General features: G+C 33.0%; 1 protein-coding gene across 17 annotated transcripts in view; it reads right to left on the bottom strand.

The window, feature by feature from the left end:
* Positions 1–23,664, bottom strand: part of DMD (dystrophin) — a 1,063,969-nt gene that overhangs the window by 613,091 nt on the left and 427,214 nt on the right. For all 17 annotated transcript variants that reach the window (XM_040530986.1, XM_040530983.1, XM_040530994.1 and 14 more), the window contains 2 exons: positions 19,103–19,297; positions 6,250–6,422 (listed from right to left, as the gene is read on the bottom strand). In XM_040530986.1, the coding sequence (XP_040386920.1) occupies positions 6,250–6,422; positions 19,103–19,297 (368 nt within the window). The remainder of the gene's footprint in view (positions 1–6,249; positions 6,423–19,102; positions 19,298–23,664) is intronic.

The raw sequence follows: 23,664 nt of genomic DNA, 5'->3' as shown, positions 1-23,664 counted from the left end.
AAAGAGAGCCAGACAGTAAGTAGGTCCCCTGGTCTGTATCCAGATGTCTTAGGATCATATCTACACATTTTCATCTAATAGAGCACAGAGGCTGGATCTGATTCAGATGCCATAGATGAGCAAGTTCTCAAGGCTTACCAGTGGCTGTTTCTGCACCTATACAGGAGAAAAACAGTGATGTTCTCTGTGCTTCTTTTTTCTATTATCTTGATCCACACATGAGATCAGCTCTCAACTCAACAGCATTTATTAGTAAGTGATTATAACAAATGCTACAATGAGGTGTTAAAAAATACGACCACAAAATAGTTACATCTCTGCCAATGAATAGAATCTTATGTATAATAAATGCTTTTCATCGGGCCTTATCAAGCTCTGAGTATTAACAGCTAATTTGCAAGGCAACCCACAAATGGTTGCCAACTGCACTGCTATCCAAAAATGAACTTTCTTTATGGTTCGTTCTTGTTACTAATAACCATTGTTAGCTGTTTGTCACTTTTATAATATTGCCAACCCGTTTTAGCACCATTATTATGGATTTGGGATCTTTTCCCTGGTCAGAGAAGGGCAACCTGCTCTAGGTGTCCCTGCTTGAGCAGGTAGGGTTGAACCAGATGACCTCCAGAGGTTCCTTCCTACCTCAGCCATTCTGTGATCCATGATCAGCTAATAAAAACTACTTTACAAACTATTTTTTCTGATATAACTAAGACTGACATATGACTTTTTTCATCTTTTCAGAATTAAAAACATTTTGTAAGGATATCTGATATGAACTTTCCCAAACTCTCTCAGAACATTTAAATTTAATTAGACTTCAGATTAATTAGATAAGCATTAGTGTAGTCTGTAACATACGCTCTGGAAAATAATTCTTAAATAAGACATGAAAAAGACAAAAAATAGTTTTCTGAAAACTAATAATAGAGCTCCTTTAAGACTGTAAGAAAAAAACAGTTTAAAAATGTTTAAGGTCTACAATATCTGTAAAACTTAAGTATTTTGCTTTTAAATTAACATCTTTTGAGAATTTCTCCATTTTTTATGTCTTGTGCTTATAGATGTTATATTCTTTGTGAATGATTTGCAACACCAATAGAATAATTTAAAATTAATATATTGTTGGTCTATTCTGGAAAAAGTTTATTGCACTGTATTGATCCAGTAACTGTTAGAAAGGAACACTTTCAGAGAGTACGCGCTGTTTGTTCACAGTAACAAGACTGCGGCAATAAATATCCTTAGAATACAATATCCTGACAATAGAAAAAAGGTCTTCCAAAAGTGTTAAGTTGACAAGACATGATGTAGACAATCTTTAAAACATCTATTTTCTAATATAGATTTAGTAATTTTTTTTTTCAGTTATTGTGTATTGTTATTGAAGATCTAAAGGGACCTGTAGTGATTTCCTAAATATTAATGATTAATACAAAAATACACTGGCTAAAACTGCTACAAAGAAGGGAGACTATTGTTAAGTTCAGGTATAGGGACAGGAAAACTTATGGCATCTAAATGATTATTCTTATTGGCACTTTAACATACATTTACTCTACAACATTCAGATTGTATTATCTTAATGCGACTATTGAAAAAGATAACATAAAAATTTAGTATCTCAAGTACACAGGTTGAAGTTACAAATTAAATGAGTTAGGCTCACAAAAGACAAATCATGGCGCTGCTGCTGTTTCCTGGGGTTTGCCGTGTACTCTGAAAACAAAGAAGCAAATTCCACTTGGAATGAGATGGTGTCACCCCATACATCCGTCAAAAGCACAATCACTTATCATGTTGTGAAACTAATTTGTACAGAAAAAAAAAAAAAAGAACACCTCCTGTTAAGAAACCATGATAGACCTAGGCTATCTGTTGCAGACTAATTTTTTAAGCACAAGAATTTGTGAAAAAAGCAAAAATTTGCATTCATCCTACGTTTCTGAAAGGCAAACAACTTTACAGCTAAAAGAGCACAAAAGGGATCATCCCAGCATTTTTAATTGTACTTTTGCATTTAAATATTTCCTGTTATCTTACAGCAAGTACAGTATGAACACTTACTCACATATAGGCAAAACACTATAGTGACAATGTGAAGCAGCAAGGTATTCAAAGACTTTAGAGACTGGATTTGTAATGCTATTTGAGTATGTATGATCACAATGAATTTCTGTAAAATTGGCATGTGCTCTGTTGTAAAACAAATTGAAAATATATTTTGTTTTCTTAGCAAAAGGAACACACTAAAGGTAATTACAAAGTATCTAGATATAAATTGGGACTTCCTGGAAATCTATTTCACACCAAAGACGAAAGATTTCCAGAATACGCTAACACAGTATGCAGCTAAGCTTTAAATATCTTAATGTTACCTACAATTAATAATTTATTACTAAACAAACTAGTGAAGATTGGGGCTAATATCCAAAGATAAAGACAGAGGTATATTTCTTTGCATTAAAATTTGGTGTGTTTTTTAGAGAAGGCAAATAAAAGTAATGCAAAGAACAATCACTTCATCTTTATTTTCTTTGCCAAATAAACAATCTGTGCTTTAATATAAACTTCTAAGGCTTTTAGTAACATGTGAGATGGCAGTGTACAAACCTTTCTTTCCATTCCACTAAGTCCTAAAGAGCACCTGATTTACACATGTCCAATTTTCTGCAAAGTAATAACTGTGATTTCCTCAGAATTGACCTTAGATTTTTTTCAACTGTTTGTATAGAGTATTCATGACTTCTAAGTAGCACACAAACACTTAAAAATTCATTTTCAGTTCTGCCTATGCCTAATATACAAATTTACTAAAAATAAAACAAATCTCTACAGAAATGTTTTTCCTTTGATCCACCTATTTGCCATCACTATCAAACAAGACTTACTCAGATATTAGATTTTAACTGAATTTCTCCTCTTGGGTCTGGTGCCAGGATGTTCTGAGTGGCCAACATCAGCCTCTATTGCTGTCATCTTTGGAAGTGAACATATTCCTTTTCCATGCTTCATTAAGAGCAGACATTTTAGCTCCAGTGATTTTTTCTAGTAACTATGTAGTGAACTCATACATCAGCCACTACATGCTAATTTAGCCTATACAATAAAAATATTACTGAAAAATAGTCAGAAGTTATCCTATACAGGACAAAACTATATTGAAAATAAATGGAGAGAGATTTTGTGAGAGTTTTGCTTGCTTATGTACGGTTGTAACGGAAAATGACAGAATATTCTCCAAAGGTGTACACTGCAATCTCAGCTCAGGGAAACTTACAATATTACTGAAGTGATACTAGAGTAGCAGTAACTTTACTTATAAAATATGAACTTTAATGAGAATCCAACGTGAATGTTTCTATTTATTTCTATGAGATTTAGAATAAGCTCTCTGCTAGTAACCGTGAAGGTAATGAAAGTTCTTCTGTGTTCCAGCTATCATAGAGATTATTGTCTCTGCATTTACTTAAATAATAATTTCCTACCTATTACTTATTACAACCTTTTGATTTCCTAAATCCAATATTCATAAATGAACAAATAATAGTAGGAAATTTCTTTCTGGATTCTTTCAAACGTATAATGCATACTTTCTCTAACACACACTCCCTTGAAAGCAAGAGTGTTCCAATAATACTTCCAAAACTGTCTTAAAACATCATCATCAGTAATGCTTCTCATAAACACAGCTTCATTGATGTCTCAATGGAAGATATACACTGATGGTTTCATCCCTTACAGATACAAACAGCTAGAAGCAAAATGCTGAAGGCTGTATTGTCTTCTTTCATCTCCTCCCAAGCATTTGTGTGCAGTCCAAATGCACCTCACAAAACTGCAGAAGCTACAGGGACCATCTCAGAGTTCAAACAAAACCAAGTAAACAGTGACACAGTAAAACTGACACCACAAATTAAATATTTAAAAGAAAACAAAGGGTGTGTGATTCCAGACAGCAGTCAAAGCTTATCATCACCTTGAGTTGGTGCCAATCATACTAAAAGAAGAATGCACCCCCAGGCAAACTCCAGATGAGTTGAAAAAAAATAATATTTTATACTTCTCTATTACCTGATGATTTCAAAATATTTGACAAACATTAATTCATTTCACCTCCAAATACTTTCTGCAGCTGGCTAAATATCACTGTAGTCCAAATAAGGGATAAACTGTCAGTGTTGGGGGACCAAGCTTTCAGCTAAGAGTACATCCTTGCTATGCATCAGTGGAAGAAAATGCATGTGGGAAGATTCTCAAGGTTTTTCACAGCTTGGTCTCTGAGTTATTGAGACCAGTAACTAAGAGTTTGGGCAAAGCCACCTCTGGGAAAAGTACAACACCAAATATCCCCAGTTTTTATTATCTGTGAGAGCAGCTGCTGTGGTTTAGCCCAGGCAGGCAGCTAAATACCAGATAGCTCTGACTCTCCCCAGATGGGATGGGGGAGAGAATCGGAAAGGGAAAAGTGCAAGAACTCATGGGTTGAGATAAAGACAGTTTACTAGGTAAAGCAAAAACCATAGCCAAGCAAAGCAAAACAGGGAATTCATTCACTACTTCCCATCAGCAGGCAGGTGTTCAGTGATGTCCAGGAAAGCAGGGCTCATCATATGTAGTGGTTTCTTGGGAAGACAAATGGCATCACTCTGAATGTCCCCTCTTCCTCCTTCTTTACCCCAGCTTTTATTTCTGAGCATGATACCATACGGTATGGGATACCCCTTTGGCCAGTCTGGCTCAGCTGTCCCAGCTGTGACCCCACCAGTTTCTTGTGCACCCCTAGCCTCCTCACTGGTAGGGCAGCACAAGGATCTGAAAAGTCCTGGGCTCTGTGCAAGTGCTGCTCTGCAGCAACTAAAAACTTTGGTGTGCTATCACCACAGTTTTCACCAAAAATCCAAACCACAGCATCATGTGAGCCTCTACAAAGAAAATTAACTCTATCCCAGCCAAAATCATGACAGCAGCTTGGCTCCAGACTTTGCTTCTGACTTATTCTTCATTTTTGTATATGTCATCATGACAAACAGAAGAATTTCTCTTACCACAGCAGAACAATATAATATATTATATATATTTTAAAAAAAGTTAAATGCATATTAGAATCTCAAAATTTAGGTATGTCTGAAGAGCCAATCTTGTAAAATTCCAGTGACTTGACAATTTCAATGAATGGGACTATTCTTCCATATATAAGTATTTTCACTATTACATTAATAGCTTACATTCTCAGAATTGTCAAGGACTTTTTGTGGTAATTCAATAAATGTTTTAAACTATAACATTTTATTTAAGGTAAACTTATTTGTTAACTCTTAAATAACTCATACTGCAAAAAACAACCTTCTACCACCACCAAAAACAATAAAGCATGTCCCATAAATCAGAAACTTTGTTGTATCACTGCCATTAATATCTCATATACCATCAAATTAAAGAATTGGAAGAACAATTCTAGAAAGTATAAACCTAGGTATTTTATTGCAAGATGACAAAAATTTTCAACTTCGGGTACTGATAATAAATGACTGGATTGCCAGTCTCTGTTATATTACTAATGAGCCACAATCAACAAAATAGGTTTCACTCAATTTGCATCAGAATGCAATTCCCAGATTACAAGTACTACATATAATATACTAAGAGAAAAAAATAAGTACCATGTTTACCATGAGATCACAAATTTATTATCCTTTTAATACCTTTCTATATTTCTCTTCATTGTCTTGACTTACTGTATGACATCTAATGTACAGAGAGACTTATAAAAAGATGACACTGGATTTAGAGCTGCTAATAATTCTAACTGTGCTTCTTAGACATAAAGTGAGAACTGCTCCTGGAATTAGTAAAATCCTTTAAAATTACAAGGGATTTTACTCAGATACTCCTATCACAGGTTAAGATTTTTATATCAATAACGCTGTGTACAAGTACAAAAGAATAACTAATAATAACTCAGAGTAAAGGTATATATCATTTTAGTGACAAAGAAATATATAAGCAATACCATGTTAGGTTTTCATCCAATGCTAGTGATAGTTGGTCAATATATTTTCAATTTTACAAAAATGCTTATAAAATAAATAGCAATTTTCCATACACTTTCTATTTTCAGTTAAGAGAAACTATGGTTTGCAGCTTTAAAAGGTATTTCCACAAGAAGGAGAGTAGGAAACAATCACCAATAGTAAAACAAAAACTAAAGGATGTCATTGGAAATTACAGTTTTTAGAAGTTACTTACGCCTGTCGGTCCCTGTACATCTTGTTAACTTTCTCCCATTGGAAATTAAGCTGAGTCAGCTTGTCTTGTATATTTGCTGCTTCCCTTGGTGTAGCACTTTGCAAAGCTGGTATCTTCTTGCTGTGAATAATATCTATATGACCCTGCAGTCTCCCCAGGCGATCTTTAATGTTCTGTAATATCAAGATTTTAAAAAGAAAAACAAAACATCAGCTGTAAGAAAAAACATTGTTGATAAGCAAAAGAAAGTGGAGAAAAATGTACATTAAGCAACAGCCTGGATAATAATAACAATTTTACAATACAACCAAGGTAGTAATGACCAAATGCCCATCCTTTCTTTGAAGACATTATTAACTATAGCTGAGAAAGGTGACCGCTGGAGGGGAAGCAAAGTGCTGTTAATTCAGTCACTCATTAATTCCCCTACGACAAGGTTACAACTGTTTTAACCCCATTTCTTCTTAAGAAAGCAGAACAAAGTCCCATTGTACAGGCTCATGTTTAAGAGTGTTTTTTAATTATTTGCTGTTTAGGCTCTTCTTTTGTACTTGTTTCAGCAGATATTACAGAGGAGTCAAAGTTACAGCATGAGAAAAGTAGCTTATCAGGTATCACTGTTTTTGCCTCTTGCTGGATATTCACAACCCAACATTTGCCATTCTTTAATTGGTCCTTTATTCCTATTAATACTCAGTTCTTTGTGTTTCAGAGTAAGACAAAATAGTCAACAGTATTCCTTCATAACTGCATAATGCCATCTGTTGGAAAACCAAGGAAGAAAAACTGAATTTACTTGGGGCCCTTAACATCTTTAAAGTGTATGAAAACATTCAAATTTTCATACTTTGTCAATGGCCATTCATTAGCCAACTATCAATGCACTCACTTCCATGACTGAATTACACAGATTTTCTTTATTTTTTCCTCTATAAACAATATGTAAATGTGTTGTGCATTTTGTGAACTAGGTGGGGTTCAACATCTCTCTTTCTACTAAATCTTTTAAAATCATTTGAATGACTGAATTTGTTGGAAAACTCATTGCTAAGCAAAGGTATTGTCATAAACTATGTACTGACTTCACTATAAAGCATTAAATGTAACAAGAAGTCATCACCAGAGACTTTCTTCTTGTGAATCCATATTTATGTAATGAAGTCCTTAAGCAGAGGAATTCATGATACTTTTCAGTCTACCATGAACACAAGCACAGTTTGGTACTTCTATGATTTTCTTGTTCTTTACCAGAAAGAAGTTACAAATATATTTTGGATCAACCAAAAACCACAAGTTACATAAGCTTACCTTTCAATCTCATATTATAAATACTAAAGCCAGAGAAACAACTGATGGTTTTGAAGGAAAAACATGTCTTTTATACAATTTATACAGCTGTCATATTGATACTATGTTACAGTCCTGGTCACATACAACATATATAGCATTACCAGAAAGGAAACTCAAGCAAAATGAATGCTTCTGAAATGCATGTTAATCATTCATTCTTTAAAACTTTTCATTTCTATTTCTTCCAGGTGTCCTCCTCTGGTCTCAGTGCCACAAGGTATATGATACTTGTTTTAGGGGTTTTGTTTTTCTTTCTATGGTATTTCTGTTTGGAAGTAAAATGCTCTTTCTTCCAGATTATTCAAGACATCCATGAAAAGAAAGAACATGTCAAATCTGGTAATTTCCTTCAGCAAATCAAAAACATTTCCTCACTAAAATGAACTCCATTCTTTTGAAAAGCTCTGGGCATTGTTCCTTACAAAGCTGAACTTCCCATTATATATCTTGCTGCATGAATAAAATGAAGGAAGGCATGAAAGAATTCAAATAGATGCTTTGGATTGGTGACTGCATCAATCTGTCTCTAGTCTAAAGTTAGACTTCCTTTTTCTGAAGCCTGTAAAGTTAAGACTTCTTCATAATGAAAGGCTAACAACTATGACAATGTAAGCATTTGAAACAATAATTTAGATGGTGCAAACAAAGCTCACCAAAATCTGGACAAAAGTAGACAAATCATCTGATATACCAGTGAGACACTAAAAGCCTCAGATGATACTTCTGGTAGGTATACACAAATAGCAGTGCAAAAATTAATGTCTTCTTATTACATTGTTATAGTATCTAGCTGTTTCTTACCATTCCTGCTTTTTAATGAATTCTTAATACAGGGATGCACATGTCTTGCTGCAATTGCTCCACAAAGAAAGGTATACTATCTGCATAAAAATCTACAGCCATATCCAACTCTTCTCCAACCATTTCTTCTAGCTCCCTAGATTTCCAATGCTATTACCTCTAACTCTTCTATGGTGTCTCCTATTTCTTCCAAAATACATATGCCTCACATTGTATATTGAGAACTTATAGCTAGGAACTTATCAGACCAACTGACGAGTTATTCTTAAGTCTTGCTTAACACAGAAATATTCTTCAGTTGCTGTGCACAGCTCTGCAGCAACTTTGGCCCATAGATAAGGGAGAATGCTGATTTGACAAAGTTATAAGAGGTACAAATTACCAGTCTGTGTGTGAGCTCTTTCACACTACCAGCACTTTCAAAAGGAGGCAGGGATCAATGGATGTTGGGTTATTTCACAGTAAGAGAAAAAAAAAAAAAAGGAGAGAGAAAGTTATAATCACTGTTTAACAATTTGTTAGTCTGGTGCAACCCCGTAGCTGGAATCTGATAGCTCTATTTCACCATGCAGAAAAATATCAGACTTGGATTTCCCTTGTTAATGAAGAACAGGCATCAGATTTGAAGTAGTATGGGAGAGATTTTGTAGGTTATAATGTAAAAGAAATAGAAGAAAAAAGACCATTAGTCTTCCTTAACCCATTGCCATTCTGGTTATTGCAAATGAATCTATCTAAAGAGTCCCTCAGCCATTTTCTCAGAAGATTTCTGACAGATATGGAAAGTCTGCACTGATCTTTTTTTTGTTGTTGTTATTGTTGTTTTATCTCCATGGGCTGTAAAGGATAAGAATGCTGTAGTTATTGAGGTACAACAGATATCCAGTGTAAGCACACACCATTCAGTGGAGTTATCAAAAAGAAAATAAAAGCTGTACTAAGCATTTACAAACACCTATCCCATCATGTTGTTATGCCTTCCCTGTATTTCCACTCAAAGTTATGTCTCAGGCATATAGCTTGGGTTTGATAATACAAATGAAGAACCAAATTGTCTTTCCTTAGTTTCTCCTAGAGGAAGAACCACAGCTACAAAATTCAGTTCTGGAAAACAATATATATATATATATATATATATATATATGTGTGTGTGTGTGTGTGTGTGTATATGCAGGCTTTCATCTGTTTTAAGCACAACTGAAAAAAAAAACAAAACTTCGGTGTCCTTCTATTCACCTATTCTGAAGGACAAGACCCCATTTATATATCAGCATTGTATAAAAAGAATGAAATAGAGGTCTGATCCTGCAAAACCTTGCTGAACTCTAGAAGCTGAAGTTCAGAGCACATTCGCCTAACAGCACCTTTTACAGCTAGAAAAAAAGTGCTCAGTTTTGTAATAGTTTGGGTTGTCTCTGTTTATAGTATTCCATAGGCTACAAACTTTCAATTAATACATTTTAAAAAGGTTCTTTTATCTTCTATGATAAAAAGAAAGAGTCTATCAATCACAAATTATAACAATTTAAATGTAGTTTAAAGGTTATTTTTAATTATGTAAACTTGACACCAAGGTTTTACTTTATCTTTAAGGTTTTCTAGTATTATCAAATAGAAACTGTGGGGGTGTATTCTTTTCCGCATTTGTGGTTTTAATAGTTCTGTTTCAGAAATAATGACATTTGAACTTTAGATCCTGGATATAATGCTCACTTAATACAAAATTAAAGACCACATCCATGTTTTGTATGTTAGAAACATTTTCTTTTTGCTTTTCTCCGTTTTAATGGAATTCACTTTTTAAATATTTTACACACTTTTACTGATATATATTAGTTTAATTTTAAATATTCTAAAATTCCTGAATGAAGTCAATCATGAAACAAACAGTGCTATGCTTAAAGTACAGTGAAAGCAAATACAAATTAAGTTAGATGCACAAAATAAATTGAAGTGTTAATAGACAGAGGTGTGAGGAACCTGCTAGCTACTATTTCTAGTCATTATTCCAATATATGATCTTTGGGAAAACTTACCAGCTCTAAACATGTTAACTTGCATGCTTTTTGCACAAAGTTGATAATAAAAGAATCAGCAGCAAACAGTAAAGAACAGTAATTGAACTCATCTAATATATTTCAATAAAAAAAAAAAAACAGAATTAAGTATGAAAAAGGTGTTCAAAAACAATATGAACATCTGATAATGTTCAGAAAGGCTATAAAATGTCAATTTAAACCTTAATATGCTTAATGAGATATGGAAACATCTTCAACAGGTCCTACTCAAAAAAAGTAGGATTTTTTTTTTCTTTTAAATACTATGACAAGACATAAATTGCTAGTAAATAAAAAGTTAAAGGTTTACAGTGACAGCAGATTTTTTCACATTACTGTTATTCCCAAAGCAATGAAATTCTATACAATTTGAATTACATTCTTTTTGTTTGGATACGTTGTCTTCTGTCATGTGTTTTCTCTCTGACTCATAAAACATGACATTCAGCCAGTAAGACATTTATGATTCGCTATTAAGTATCTAGAACTGTTATTTTTCTGGCATAGGAATTTAAATAATGGACCAAGAAATCTATGTTTATATATATCATGTAGCTGACCAAAAAAAAAATTTATAAAGTTTAAAAAAAAAAAAAAAAAAAGCTTAGGATTCCACATATTCCTAATGCAGAAAAGTCAAAAACCCAGAAGTTTGGAATGTCAGTATTTACATGTCCTGACCTTTCACTTCCATTTACTCCCCTACTCAGAAACCATACCCTGAAGCAAACACCAGGAAAAAAAAGCCTGAGTCCCATAAACCCAGATGGAGCATGCTGAGGTTCTGTGACTATATTGTGCACATATAATTAGATTATTGCTGGGAGCTGTGGGAGACCTTACTAAACTGCAAGGTGCTGATCTTTAATAGAGATTATGAAAATAATGATTCGTGGAGGTGATATTAAATTGGACATTAATTTCATTGTGATGGTAAAAAGTGTAACATGGCACAAAAATTACAATGTGTCAAATTTCACATCCCTGGGAAATGACAGTTAAAAACACTATACCTAGTGAAGGTTTTTGGTTAAACTTGAAAAGCAACGTTGTGTTGTTTTGTTTGTTTGTTTGTTTTTGGTTTTGTTTTTCCTCACTATTCATGATTCCCAGAATGTAATAAATATGTTTCTTGAGATCTATAAAAATGAAACAGCAGAAATGCAAGAGAGACATTCAGCAAAGGAAATTGCAGCCCTGTTGATTGAAATATAGTGTAATTACAAATCTTTGTGTATTATATAGGGAATATCACACAACTTCTGTAACAATGCAGTATAAAAAAACTGATATCAAGTAATTCAAAATCTATTTCCTTTCACAAACAATATATTACTCATAGTATAAACAAATAACCAGTGATGTCACTATAATTAAAAAAAAAAAAAAGTTTGAAGAATGACCTCCCATGCCTTTTCTTCCACTATGCTCCTTGTCACCAATTATTGTTGCCTCCATACACATCCTATCAATTTAGTTTCTTCTCATGTACGTCTTGTTTACATGGCTCTGACCTCTATTTTTAACTTCTCAGAATCTTTACTCGTTATTTTATATACTTTCAAACTATTTAATATACTTTTAAAATTAAACACAACATACACAGCAAAGCTGTACTACTTATTGAGAAACTGGTCCATTCTGAATACCATATTCTAGCTCTTATTACAGAACACAAGTTGCCTTCTGGACAGTTAAATGCTACGAAAATATTCTGAACCTATAATTCAGTTCGCCAATCTTACATATCACCATTTTTCCTGTCATTGCTCTGAACCATTGCTTAGCTGCATTTTTTAGAAAGTTAATTCGTTTTAGTTTTTAACCAAACTAAATTCTTGTGTTCATTTTTGTTCCCAATTTACTGCACACTCTTTCCTTTCCCAACATTTAATAACTGCATCAAACAATGGTAGTTTTCATGAAGGTTTTGAGTGTTATCCTAGTAGAAACTGTCTTCTATGCAGAAATTTCACATACAATAAAGTTGCGGCACAGAAGCATGGAGCTACTAGGCAGAAGACTAGGCAGAAGCATTTAGACTACAAAAGCTATTGTAAGTTGAACAGTCTTCATGAACAGTCTGAGCTGAACTGAAGCTCTTCCCAGCCTTCTAAAGTACATCTTATATGTTCATCAACTTAACTTCTAACTCTGTGGCTCCTCATTTTTCTTAACAAAGAAACTTTAAAAATATCTGCATAAACTATACCTACTGATTCCTTTTTATTCAGCATTTATGAATTCTTCTGATTCTACTAATGGAGGATTTTTACACTTTTTTTTCTTTTATAGGAACAAAACAAATCAAACACATAAAAGACTCAAACCATCTCCCATCTAGTTAATATGTTTTGGAAATCTCTAATAATGAATTTCATAGAATCATAGAATGGTTTGGGTTGGAAGCAAGACCTTAAAGATCATCTAATTCCGATGACCTTAAAGATCACCTAATTCCACCTCCCACTAGATCAGGTTGCTCAAAGCCCCGTTGCCCCATTCAACCTGGCCTAGAACACTTCCAGGGATGGGATTCAAATTGATTCAAATTCAGTGTATTTGAACCATGGGCATAGCAGAGTGTACTGGTATATTAGTAGTAATACTAATATTAAGTGATAGGGAGATACTGGTAATTAAAAAAAAATCATTTTATCCAACAAAATCCAGAAATATTTACAATAAATAAATAAATAAATAAATTTAGGACAAAATCTGAATGCCTCTGTAAGTGACAAAATGTGGTTGTCATTTTATAACCAATTAAAGCAATTAGGCTGTATTTACTATTTTGTAAATCACAGAAATCAAAATCCTTATGAAAATCTGACATCAATGCTCTGAAATAATTGCATACAAACAAGCAAACAAAAATACCCTAGGTTCCTAAAGCTCTGTGGCTGTAAATACTGAAACATATTACACTGCCAAAAAAGGAAAAGGAATGTTCTGTAGGGCCTCTTTATTACTAGTAACTTGAATCCATATGTCCTGAGAAATGTGACCTACATTTAGCAAACTGGAGGAAATACTTAAACCAAAATGAGAATGGCAGAAGCCTTGTCTCTGGGATGATTCACACTAAGGAAAATGTTTCCTCCCTTGGCAGCAATCTACCACCAAGAGCAAAAGGTGGCTGGACCTGTGGCATTACTCAACAAACATCATTTGACTTTCTCAGCATAAGATCTTGCACTCAGTGTTCCTTACTCTACCTAAATCTTGGTTTTATATATTCTCAGGCCATGGATAATTAAGGTATTCAATGTTAGTAAACTGAGTGTAAGATATACCAGGGGATAAAACTATCAAATATCTCCAAATCTTCCTGAATTATATCCCTTGAATATAATGGAGGCATCATCATCACAAAAACACATCCACAACTAAAATTTTAATGAGCAGGCAAAAATGTAATTAAATGTTAACATCTGCCAGGCTGCACTTAGGCAGTCAAGTTAACTAGCCTTCTTCTCAGTAAGTCTGAATATCAGCTAATCTCATCACCCCAAGAAGCACTTACTGTGTTTGACATGTTGAAGTAAATAAATGAAAAGTAATGTGCCTACATATATTGAATAAATAAATAAATAAATGAAATGAATAAATAAATAAATAAAAGTAATGTGCCTACATATATTGAAATTGTATACATATATATATATATTAACCAAGTAGATCAATTTTCTAAACATTAAAAATAGAGTAAATGCATTTATTCACTTTAGAATTGATAAATGGCATATTCCTTTATGTTCAGAATTAGTAGCCATTAGAGGCATATAATTTCTAATTTATATGTCTGACTTGTGCTTTTGTTTAAAGCAGAGCTGCTATAGACAAAGAAAGACAATACAGCTGACCTTCTGTAACAGAAATCCACAACTGAATGGCATAAGGTGGTCCAAAAAAAAAAAAAATCAGATCATGTATATATGTGTCTGCACAAACCCATGTATCTCACACATATACCCCATCTGTCATTCACGTTCAGGAGAATAGCTCCAAGCAGTTAGTTATCAAAAATGCCTTGGGAGACTTTGTAATATGGTTAAGAGAAGTGCACAAAGCTTTAATTTTTAAGAAAAAAAAAAAAAGGATTATAGAAAATCATTAGCAGCTGAAGTGACAGTAGTCTTTGGGGAATGATCCATCTCATTGCTCTTGAAAACAGAAATCTGAGTGCTAGGGACTCAACTCCAGTTCGTTTTCACTACCTGAAATTTGCCTTTACCTGACAGGTAAAGACAACTTTCTGTAAAAATCCAGCTCCTTGGTAGTTCGCACACAAAGCAGCCACCAGCATTGTTTTACTGACATATAGTTAGATAGTGCATTTGATTACACACAGTTCTAAGATACAGTTAATTGAGTTTTACTGAGTTGTAGCAGAAAACTGCAACTGCATGAATGTCATGTTAGTAGATGTTTCTTGATAAGAGTCACCTCGGACACACCAAATATGGATTTCAATATGCAAAAACTCAAATTTACTTTTGGCAATCCAAACATAAACAGAACAATGCTTTACAATTATACAAGTAGCAGATTTTTTTGATATGTGGTGGTTTTTGTACTAATTCCAAAAACAGCAATAGCACAGTTGATAGTAATCATGAATGACTGGAAAATTCCACAAATTACTTATAATATTAAAATCAGATATGGGTATTATTTCTTTAATAAACTATACTGAAAAAGGGATTATTTTGGCTGTCAGAATCACGGATGCATAATGTTTACATTAAATCTCTGTATCCTGAAATAAGCCACAGTAGGAATCTGTTCAAAAAAGAGCTCTGTCAGTAGATGAAGGGTTATAATTACCACACAAAGGCAAAAAGAAGAGAAAAAAAAAATCAGAGCATGAAAATACCTATATTTAAGAAACAACAGCAACAAACAACCCAATTTTTAACTAACTAAATAAAGAGTTGACTCAAAATACACATGAGAATGAACTAGAACAAGAACTATTACAATGATTATGCAAGGAGTTACATACATAAGATACATAAGAAACCTCTTTCTCAAAGAACCAGATGGCTTTCCGTATTAAAACTATTACATAATTTTAAAATATTATAGCTAAATGTAGAATCATATTTTACAATACAATGTTCCTGCCAAAATTAAGAAGATTAAAAAAAAAACAAACAACAGCCTGGTAAGTATAGGCCTTACTGCAGATTTGCAATGTTAACGATGTTGAGTAAGTAGCCTCATAAAATAAGCGTTTTGAATTCACAGTTAACATAGTTAAGTAATGAATAGGCATGACTATGCTGTGACTAAAACACCAATTCTTAATATGAAATTCTACTAAACAGTTTCTCACATATGGCTATAAATACAAATTAGATTTCCTAAGTTCCAGATAGACTGTTTCATGTTAGTGCACTCATTTTTGCTATGTGTTAGTAAACAGAAGTAGGTTTGAGATTTAGTTCTCAAGTTAATAAATTTCTTTATTTCAGTGTACACATATCACACTAAATAATCTGGAATTTGTACAAGCTTACACGAGATCATCACCACACAGGAAACCTCTAGTGTAGTAAAAGTAATGTAACTTATTTTCTAGAACCAGATTAACTTGAATAAATGCAAATTTGTATTTTCATTTAACTTTCAGGGAGCATTTGGAACATCCAGTGCCAGTACAGATAATTAGCTAAACTCTTTGAGCTGTCTCCCCTATGAAGGTATTTTATCCTTGCACTTGATCATATCTTGAAATCTATTGTAATTACAATCAATGCTATATGGGGAAATCAGAGATTATGAACACAGAACTAGCATGAAATTCCAGAGAGTTATATTGTTAAAAAAAAAAAAAAGCCTTGCCTCCAAATTGAAATGAAACATCACCATTGTTAGCAGACAAAAATACCATAATGTTTGTGCCTGTAGCAAAACTTGTCCTATTTTAGGAGCATCTCATTAAGTCCAATATATTAATTTTTCGATCTATGAACTGTGATTTCCCATATGATCAAGTGAAGTTTCATCTCTGACAGAACTGTAATATTTAAATTGTTTCTTAAATAATGTAAATACAGTGATGAACAAGTATGTTAGGTATGTATGTATTAGGACACACATAACAGAGCTTTTAATAGGATAATAGAAACATTGCAATTGCTGACTTTATGAGATAAGGAGACAAGACCTGGTTTCTCTATTTCTCCCACTCACTAAAACTTGCTATGAAAAGAACATTCCTAGAAGCTGGTTTCAGCAGATTTACTAAATATGCCCATAAAATCATTACAATTTACTAAATGTTAGCAGTTACAAGATTTTGGCTACAAATAATCATATTTTGCTATTTTACATCTCTTTGACATAAAAAGTCAGTATTAGAATTATCTTTGACAAATAATAAAAGCATTTTTTAATTTGTATTTGATATTTGTCCTATTAGATTTCAGGTTTAACTTGACTGATTTCAAGCAATCACTTTTAAGTCTTACTATACACATTTACTTTGCAGAAAAATGTTCAAAGCAGTTAACACTGAAAGGTTCTTGTAAATAAACCTATTTTTCGTTTTAAGGATTAATTAAAATGGATCATTTCTGAATGGGAGTGAAAAAAAAAAATCACAGTTTTAAAACACAGAGCTATTCGTGACAGCTTTGTAATTTGATTCATGCAAATCTGTCAGGGATAAAAATCAACTACAATTTAATTTCAAACCTTTTCCAAACAACTGCTGAACAATTTATGCACTACTTTTCTATTTTTACTGCAAGATAATGACAATGATGAATGCTTCTACTTGGAAATAAATATTCATTAAGCATGCTCAGATCAAAACTATACCCTTCCAAAAGCCCACAAATGTGTGAGAACCATTTGCCTTTTCTAAGAGATTTATTTAGGAGAAAGATGGAAATGTTCCCACAAATGCATCTCGTAACAATTTCAGTTAAATTAAACCTATGACAATACTTACTTCTAACCTCAGTAATCAATATTATTAAAGTTGGTGTCAACCCTAATAATACCTAATATATGTGGGTAAACAACAGATTACTTATGGATGTAAATCAGATAAAGGTGGCTCAAATGTAAAGCATTAAAAAGCACTAATCAGAAGTCAACTGCCAGTAAATTGTTTGATGTAGGTCACTGTATTTCCAGCTCATCTAGTAATGAACATAACGAGTTTATAGACAAGGACCAAGTGGTGGCTTATTAGGTATGATTTACACGTTCTATGACTTTTTTTTTTTTTTTTGGGGGGTGCATGAGTCATTCTATTGAGAGTAATTATTTTAAATGAAGAATGACAATAACATTGGCAGATTGTATGCTCTAGAAATTAACTTGGGATAGTCAATACTCATAATCCCTTTAATCTACTGGTACTAAATCAGAAGACGTAAAAGGAATAGTCTGCTGTTACTTCACACAATCCTATTATCAGTTATATTGTTTCCCTTGCTCCAATATTTCACTGCTATGCTTCACTGGATGAGCTATACTGTCTTGGCTAGGGAACTGAGAACACCTTAATTTTTGAGAACTAATAAGCATAACTATATCTGTGTGCATGTTCATGTATACACACACGGATGCGTAAAATGTATAGGATTTATAGAGATATCTATACAAAAACTATAAATGGGCACTTCGAATGTCCTTACCAAAGCCCCTATTCCAATTCTTCCTAAAAGCTTCTTTCAGACACGACTGTGGAAAAATTCTAGCCTCTCTAGGCTAAAGTTTCCTTTTGTTAAAAACTTTCCTTCCCCAAAATTATCACAGAAAAATGGAAATGTGGTCTCTTCATGCTGAATGACAATTTGAAATCTCTGTAAATATATGCAGAAGTTGAACATGATTTTTTACAAGGCTTCACTCACAAGCATTATTCTGCTGAAGCAGATAACTCATTCACCTACTTAGGCTTACAGCTTTAATCCTGTTTTCATCTTAAGCCATTCTGTGTTGGAAAAATTCCACCAATTTCAAGGGATTTCACTTTTACAAGTAATGAAGAAACTAGACAGTGATATTTAAAGTTATATTAACAATACTGAATTAGCTTTTTCTTAACTACAATAGCTATCTACTGGCCAGTATTTTCTGTCTGGTTAATTAAACTCTTAACAATTGCACAGAATATATTCCCAGTTAGACTGCAAGCTTTTGTAGTCTAGCATGCAATGAAACAGCTGAATTTTACTTGGTTTTGCTTCTTTTTCAAAGAAAAAAATAAAGCTGCCTAAGACTGGGTGTGGACAGGTTTCAAGCACTTACTAATTACTTTAAATTAAAAACACACACACAAAAACAAAACAAAACAAAAACACTTGAACTACAAATTTACAATTTTAAATATATAACTGCCTCTCTCTGTCCTTTGTTCCACTCCTTCACTCAGGGCCTTGCTTTGAAGATACCTTAATGCTACTGCTTTTCTTACAAATGAAAAAGATCAAAATAAATGAGTCCACCAGTGTCTTTACATTTCATACCAATGTGTCTTCACTTATAAACATCCATATATGCACACATCACAGAGGGGCTGAGTACTTATAAAAGGATATATATAAGAGTGAGCACAGGCTACCAATATACGGAAGCCCCCACATCACAGAAACATACCACTGTAAAGAAAATTGTCTTACCTTGAGACACTCTTCTTGTCTCAAGAGATCCTCATAATCCTTAACCTGCAGAACAGGAGAACTAAGGCGTTCTTCTACTTCAGACAAGGCCTGCAGAAGCTGAAGGATCTCTGCCAGGTATGTAGAAGGCACATAAGTGGTTTCCACAGTCATACTTTCAGTCATCACAAAAGTTGTATCTTCATGAACTGTTTGCTAGTATAGATATACAACAAAATGCTTCCTTTAGTTTCTCAACACTACACAAATTTATAATTTAATGCAATTTCCAGTTCACAATTAAGAACCAATTAAAATAATTTATAAAGCCAAAAGAAGGAATTATTTGAGTTTTTTTTTTACATAGATCGCTAACATTTCACTAGTTTGTTTGAAATAGCAGGTACTAAATTAATCCATGCAAAAGTATGCAATCTTTTCTTCTCTTGCTCTCTTTCCAAGGAAATGAAGATAGAAAACACAGAAGTACTCTGAGATTATGGTATTACTAAGATTTAGTGCTAAATCTTTCATTTTAAATTTTCGCACCTCTTTAAGAATCTGTCCTTCATTATAGAAATTCCATGCATGAAAAGTACTAAGTCATTTCAAAGTGTCAAATAAAATAATGACTCATATAATAGATATACGTTCTTAAATAACATTCAATACAAAACAACTAGATCAACTAAGCACTTACAGCACTATACCTCTTTCTTCAAACAAGAAAGTATAATACGGAATTTCATGATTTGAATGGTCTTAAATGAATCAAATTCCAAAAGAAAGGAAGTTACAGCAATACACCTCCTCAGGAAATTAAATTTCCCTTTTTTTTTTTTTTTTTTTTAAATCTGTAATCTGGACAAATGAACTAGACGCCCTATCCTGAAAGCACATGCATACACCAAATGTAAAGAGGTCCCAGAATATTTTGGTTCTGATACAATAGAGAATTGGTCTATAGCATTCGGAAAGATATTGACAAATAAGGTGACAAAACAGTAACAGTAAATTCTCTATATTTATGATTTGATGTGTTTGTGGATCATAGAAAAAAAATAAATAATAATACCAAAAAGTGTGCTTGGAGCTTCATTTAAATAAGCTCCAACTAGATAATCACCTTCATCTCCATTAGAAAAGGTAAAAATTGAAAATATAAACTCTGCTTTTGATAAGCATAGGTTATTATTTATTTGTTTTATCACAGCATATAGGATTTCTAATGTGGGACCAAGATTGATTGGGATTGATGCCTGCCTTCTCAAAACTATAAACTTTACTTGTTGAGGACCACAGAGAATTTTTACAAGCAATCATTGATAAACATTATCTTAAAAATCATATTACTTAGATGTTCCAGTCCCAACAGAGACGATAATGGATTTTGGAGTACTGTATGTGAAACACAATGGTCCATGGCCCTGGAGAAAACAGCCCTGTCCATCCTTTCATGGATTCTCCTCTCAGTTACCAGTCTTAGTCACTTCGTTCTTCAATTTTCTTTAAAGAGTCTTAATATATGCACTCACACACTCAAGATGATGTATGCATATCACAAATAAAGTCCATGAAGTTATCTCTAGACTTGTTATTCTGCTGCATTTTCTATGCAAATTTAATTGCTCTGCTTACATTCTTTTAACTAAATGACTGTCTCAGGACATCTGCTAACACTGAAAACTCTCTAATTAGTATTATATCACTACTATCATTTTTATTATTTAAAACAAATTGCTAAAAAATAAAATAAAATGCCCCCACTCATGTTTCATGAATAATGCTCGGCAAAAATAACAGTTTACTCCAGTTAACCCAAAGGAAAAAAAATGTTCTAATTGATTAGATAATGGGAGATTCTCAGCAGGCCACTGAGGCATACAGCGATAAATTTTCATTCCTCAAGACTGTGCTGGGACAATTCTACATGCAGTAAAGAACTTTAGATCCACACAATGAACAGTTTAACTACAATTTTGTTTTCCTTTTTTGACTGAGAAGACAGAATAATTATATTCATAGTTATTAAAAGCATGGTAAGGGTGCAAGGTTAGTCACTAAGGTTACATAAATATGTAAACTGTAAAAAATAACAATAAAAAATAATTAAATTCTACAATTGTATTTGCTTAATCCCTTGTTAACCTGAATTTAGCCTAATAACTCTGTATACATCTTGTATACATATAATAACTGTTTACATAAAGTAAAATCTGTGCCTTTTTGCTCTAAATAATTATTGAAATCAGACAGAAATCAAGCAGAAATTTGATGTGTGAGCACTTCACAGAATATCATGTCTGATTAGTTACAGTAGCACCAAAACTGGGTTTCTTTCCACCACTGCTACAAACAAGTGATAGAAAAGCACTGTTCCAGGCAAAATTAGTTAAAATCTGAAGACGGGGTGGACTTTGTATGACCTATATGATCTACTCAACCCTCAAAATATGTGTTATATTTAACTCCCCAAATGCTAATGAGCTGTATGCAGCCAAACTTTCATACTTCCATTTTCAGAAAACTCAACATTGTTATTTCTGACAGCTGGCCAATTACTGGTGTAGTTCTACAGGAAACATGACTCAGGAGATTTCTAATTCAACTGAGTCATTGATGTTTATATTACTAGTTAAACTGTAAATTACTACAACCAGATGAATAAATAGATGGATCGCTACATGAAAGAAGTCTACTAGAACCAGCCCTCATGTTTGGCAATATTATTTCATACTTTATTCTAAAGAAGTGTAACAATCCAAATTAATAATTTCTGAAACCTATTTAAATAAAAGACTTCAAAATGTGATAAAGCTGAAGAAGTGGGTGTTTCAAGACATCACAGGAATTCCTTTCCTTCTGTCTTGCCTTCATCAATAGTGTACCAGAGCCCAGAATATGGCATCTTGCACTAAGGAATGAAGGATAGGCATTTGCAGAATTGCTAATTTTAATCAGAAAATAAGGGATTTTTTTTTTTGGTTTGACCATTGATTGCTGGAATTATCTTGAAGATACAACAGGCACAGTCCTTCCCTATATTCTGGACAAGCTATATTACCAGAAATGCACCACTGAAATTGAATTGTATACTAGCATTGCAATAAGAAAAAAATAATAACAGTAAAAGAAAGGAGAACCACCTGGGAACCACCACTTTGAAAAATAATAACAATTCAATAAAGATGTATGTCATTGTTAATGCCAAAATGGTTAATGAGAAGCAAGGTAGTTAACATTTTATAAAGATTAAAGACAAGAAAAATATAAGAAATTTTAAGTTTTCTTAAATTAGAAAATTTAACTTTTTCAAGAATGATTTTAAATACACTGTATTGAATGAATTGGCAGAATACATAAGATAACTATTTAAAAATACCTGAAAATATTTGAAAACAAATAATATTTTAAAAAGAATATAATACAAATAAACATGAATGATGAGGGAAATGCTGTTGTAAATGGCTGTTTTCCATCATTATTTCTGCAAAATAACTTCTAATTGTTGTTAATTTCTTTTGTATTTTTACACAATTGTCAGTAATATACTGATGTGCAAAACATTTTGTTGTCTCTGAAAAAGCAGTTTCTTTTGGGTAAGGCTTAGCATTTCATACATTCCTTTTTACAAAATGTCATTATCAATAAGTGGAATTTTATTCTCCATCATTAGCACATTTTTAATCAAGGTATAGAATCTTTCCATATATATGGCTCTACATACATATGATAAATAAACAGATTTTATTGACAGATAAGTTCTACCTGGTGCAACACAAAGAAATACGTCAAAGAGCTGCACCCTACAAAAAAGACCAATATACAAAACAAAATGAAACAAAGAAAAAACAAAAAAACAGGAATAATGACATTTTTGCCAGCAAATCAGTATCCCCACAAAAGAAGTATCTGTAATTATGGTTCCTTACCTCTATGATAATATTATCTTGTACTGTCACATTCAACTAGCCTTGGAGCTAGTTTATTTTCTATTAATACTGAAAAATCATGTGTGTATGTGTCTATGTACGTATGCATCTATCTGTCTGTCTAACTCTCTCCATTTCACCCTTCTCAGCATACACATTTTGTTCCCTGTTTCTGCAAAGGGAACAAATCCCAATATCACTTCTACTATTCCAACAGTTTATAGCCCCAAAACCTCCAACTGTTCTACATTGACCTTGACAAGTGCTCTATTTTTGGTGTCTTCTCAGTATAGGCATCCAAATTAATAGCAACCTGAATGCACTGTGGTTTTAAGTTAATAATTTCACACAAACAGAATATGCAAGAGGAGTGAAGTAGTAAACTACTGTACCATTACACTACCCCTAGAAGCATCCTGATGAGAAGTTTGGGAAAAGACAAAGAAGCATATGCTTCCTCCTGAAGTGAACTAATACTTAAGCATTCTTTACTAGTGACTGTAAGCTGCATGAGAGTGTAAAAAGTCAGTCATCTCTGAGGAATAAAGGTAGATATGCTGATCTGAAAAAAAATGAAGCAGGTAGCAGACACCTTCTGGAAGAAGGCAGACGTGCTTTCAGGAGTACAATAAACTTCTCAACAGTTTATTG

This window comes from Cygnus olor, chromosome 1 (assembly GCF_009769625.2).
Source record: "Cygnus olor isolate bCygOlo1 chromosome 1, bCygOlo1.pri.v2, whole genome shotgun sequence".
Lineage (NCBI taxonomy): Eukaryota > Metazoa > Chordata > Aves > Anseriformes > Anatidae > Cygnus > Cygnus olor.
Note: the sequence above shows the minus strand (reverse complement) of the source record. Positions and strands in the feature narration are given on the sequence as shown.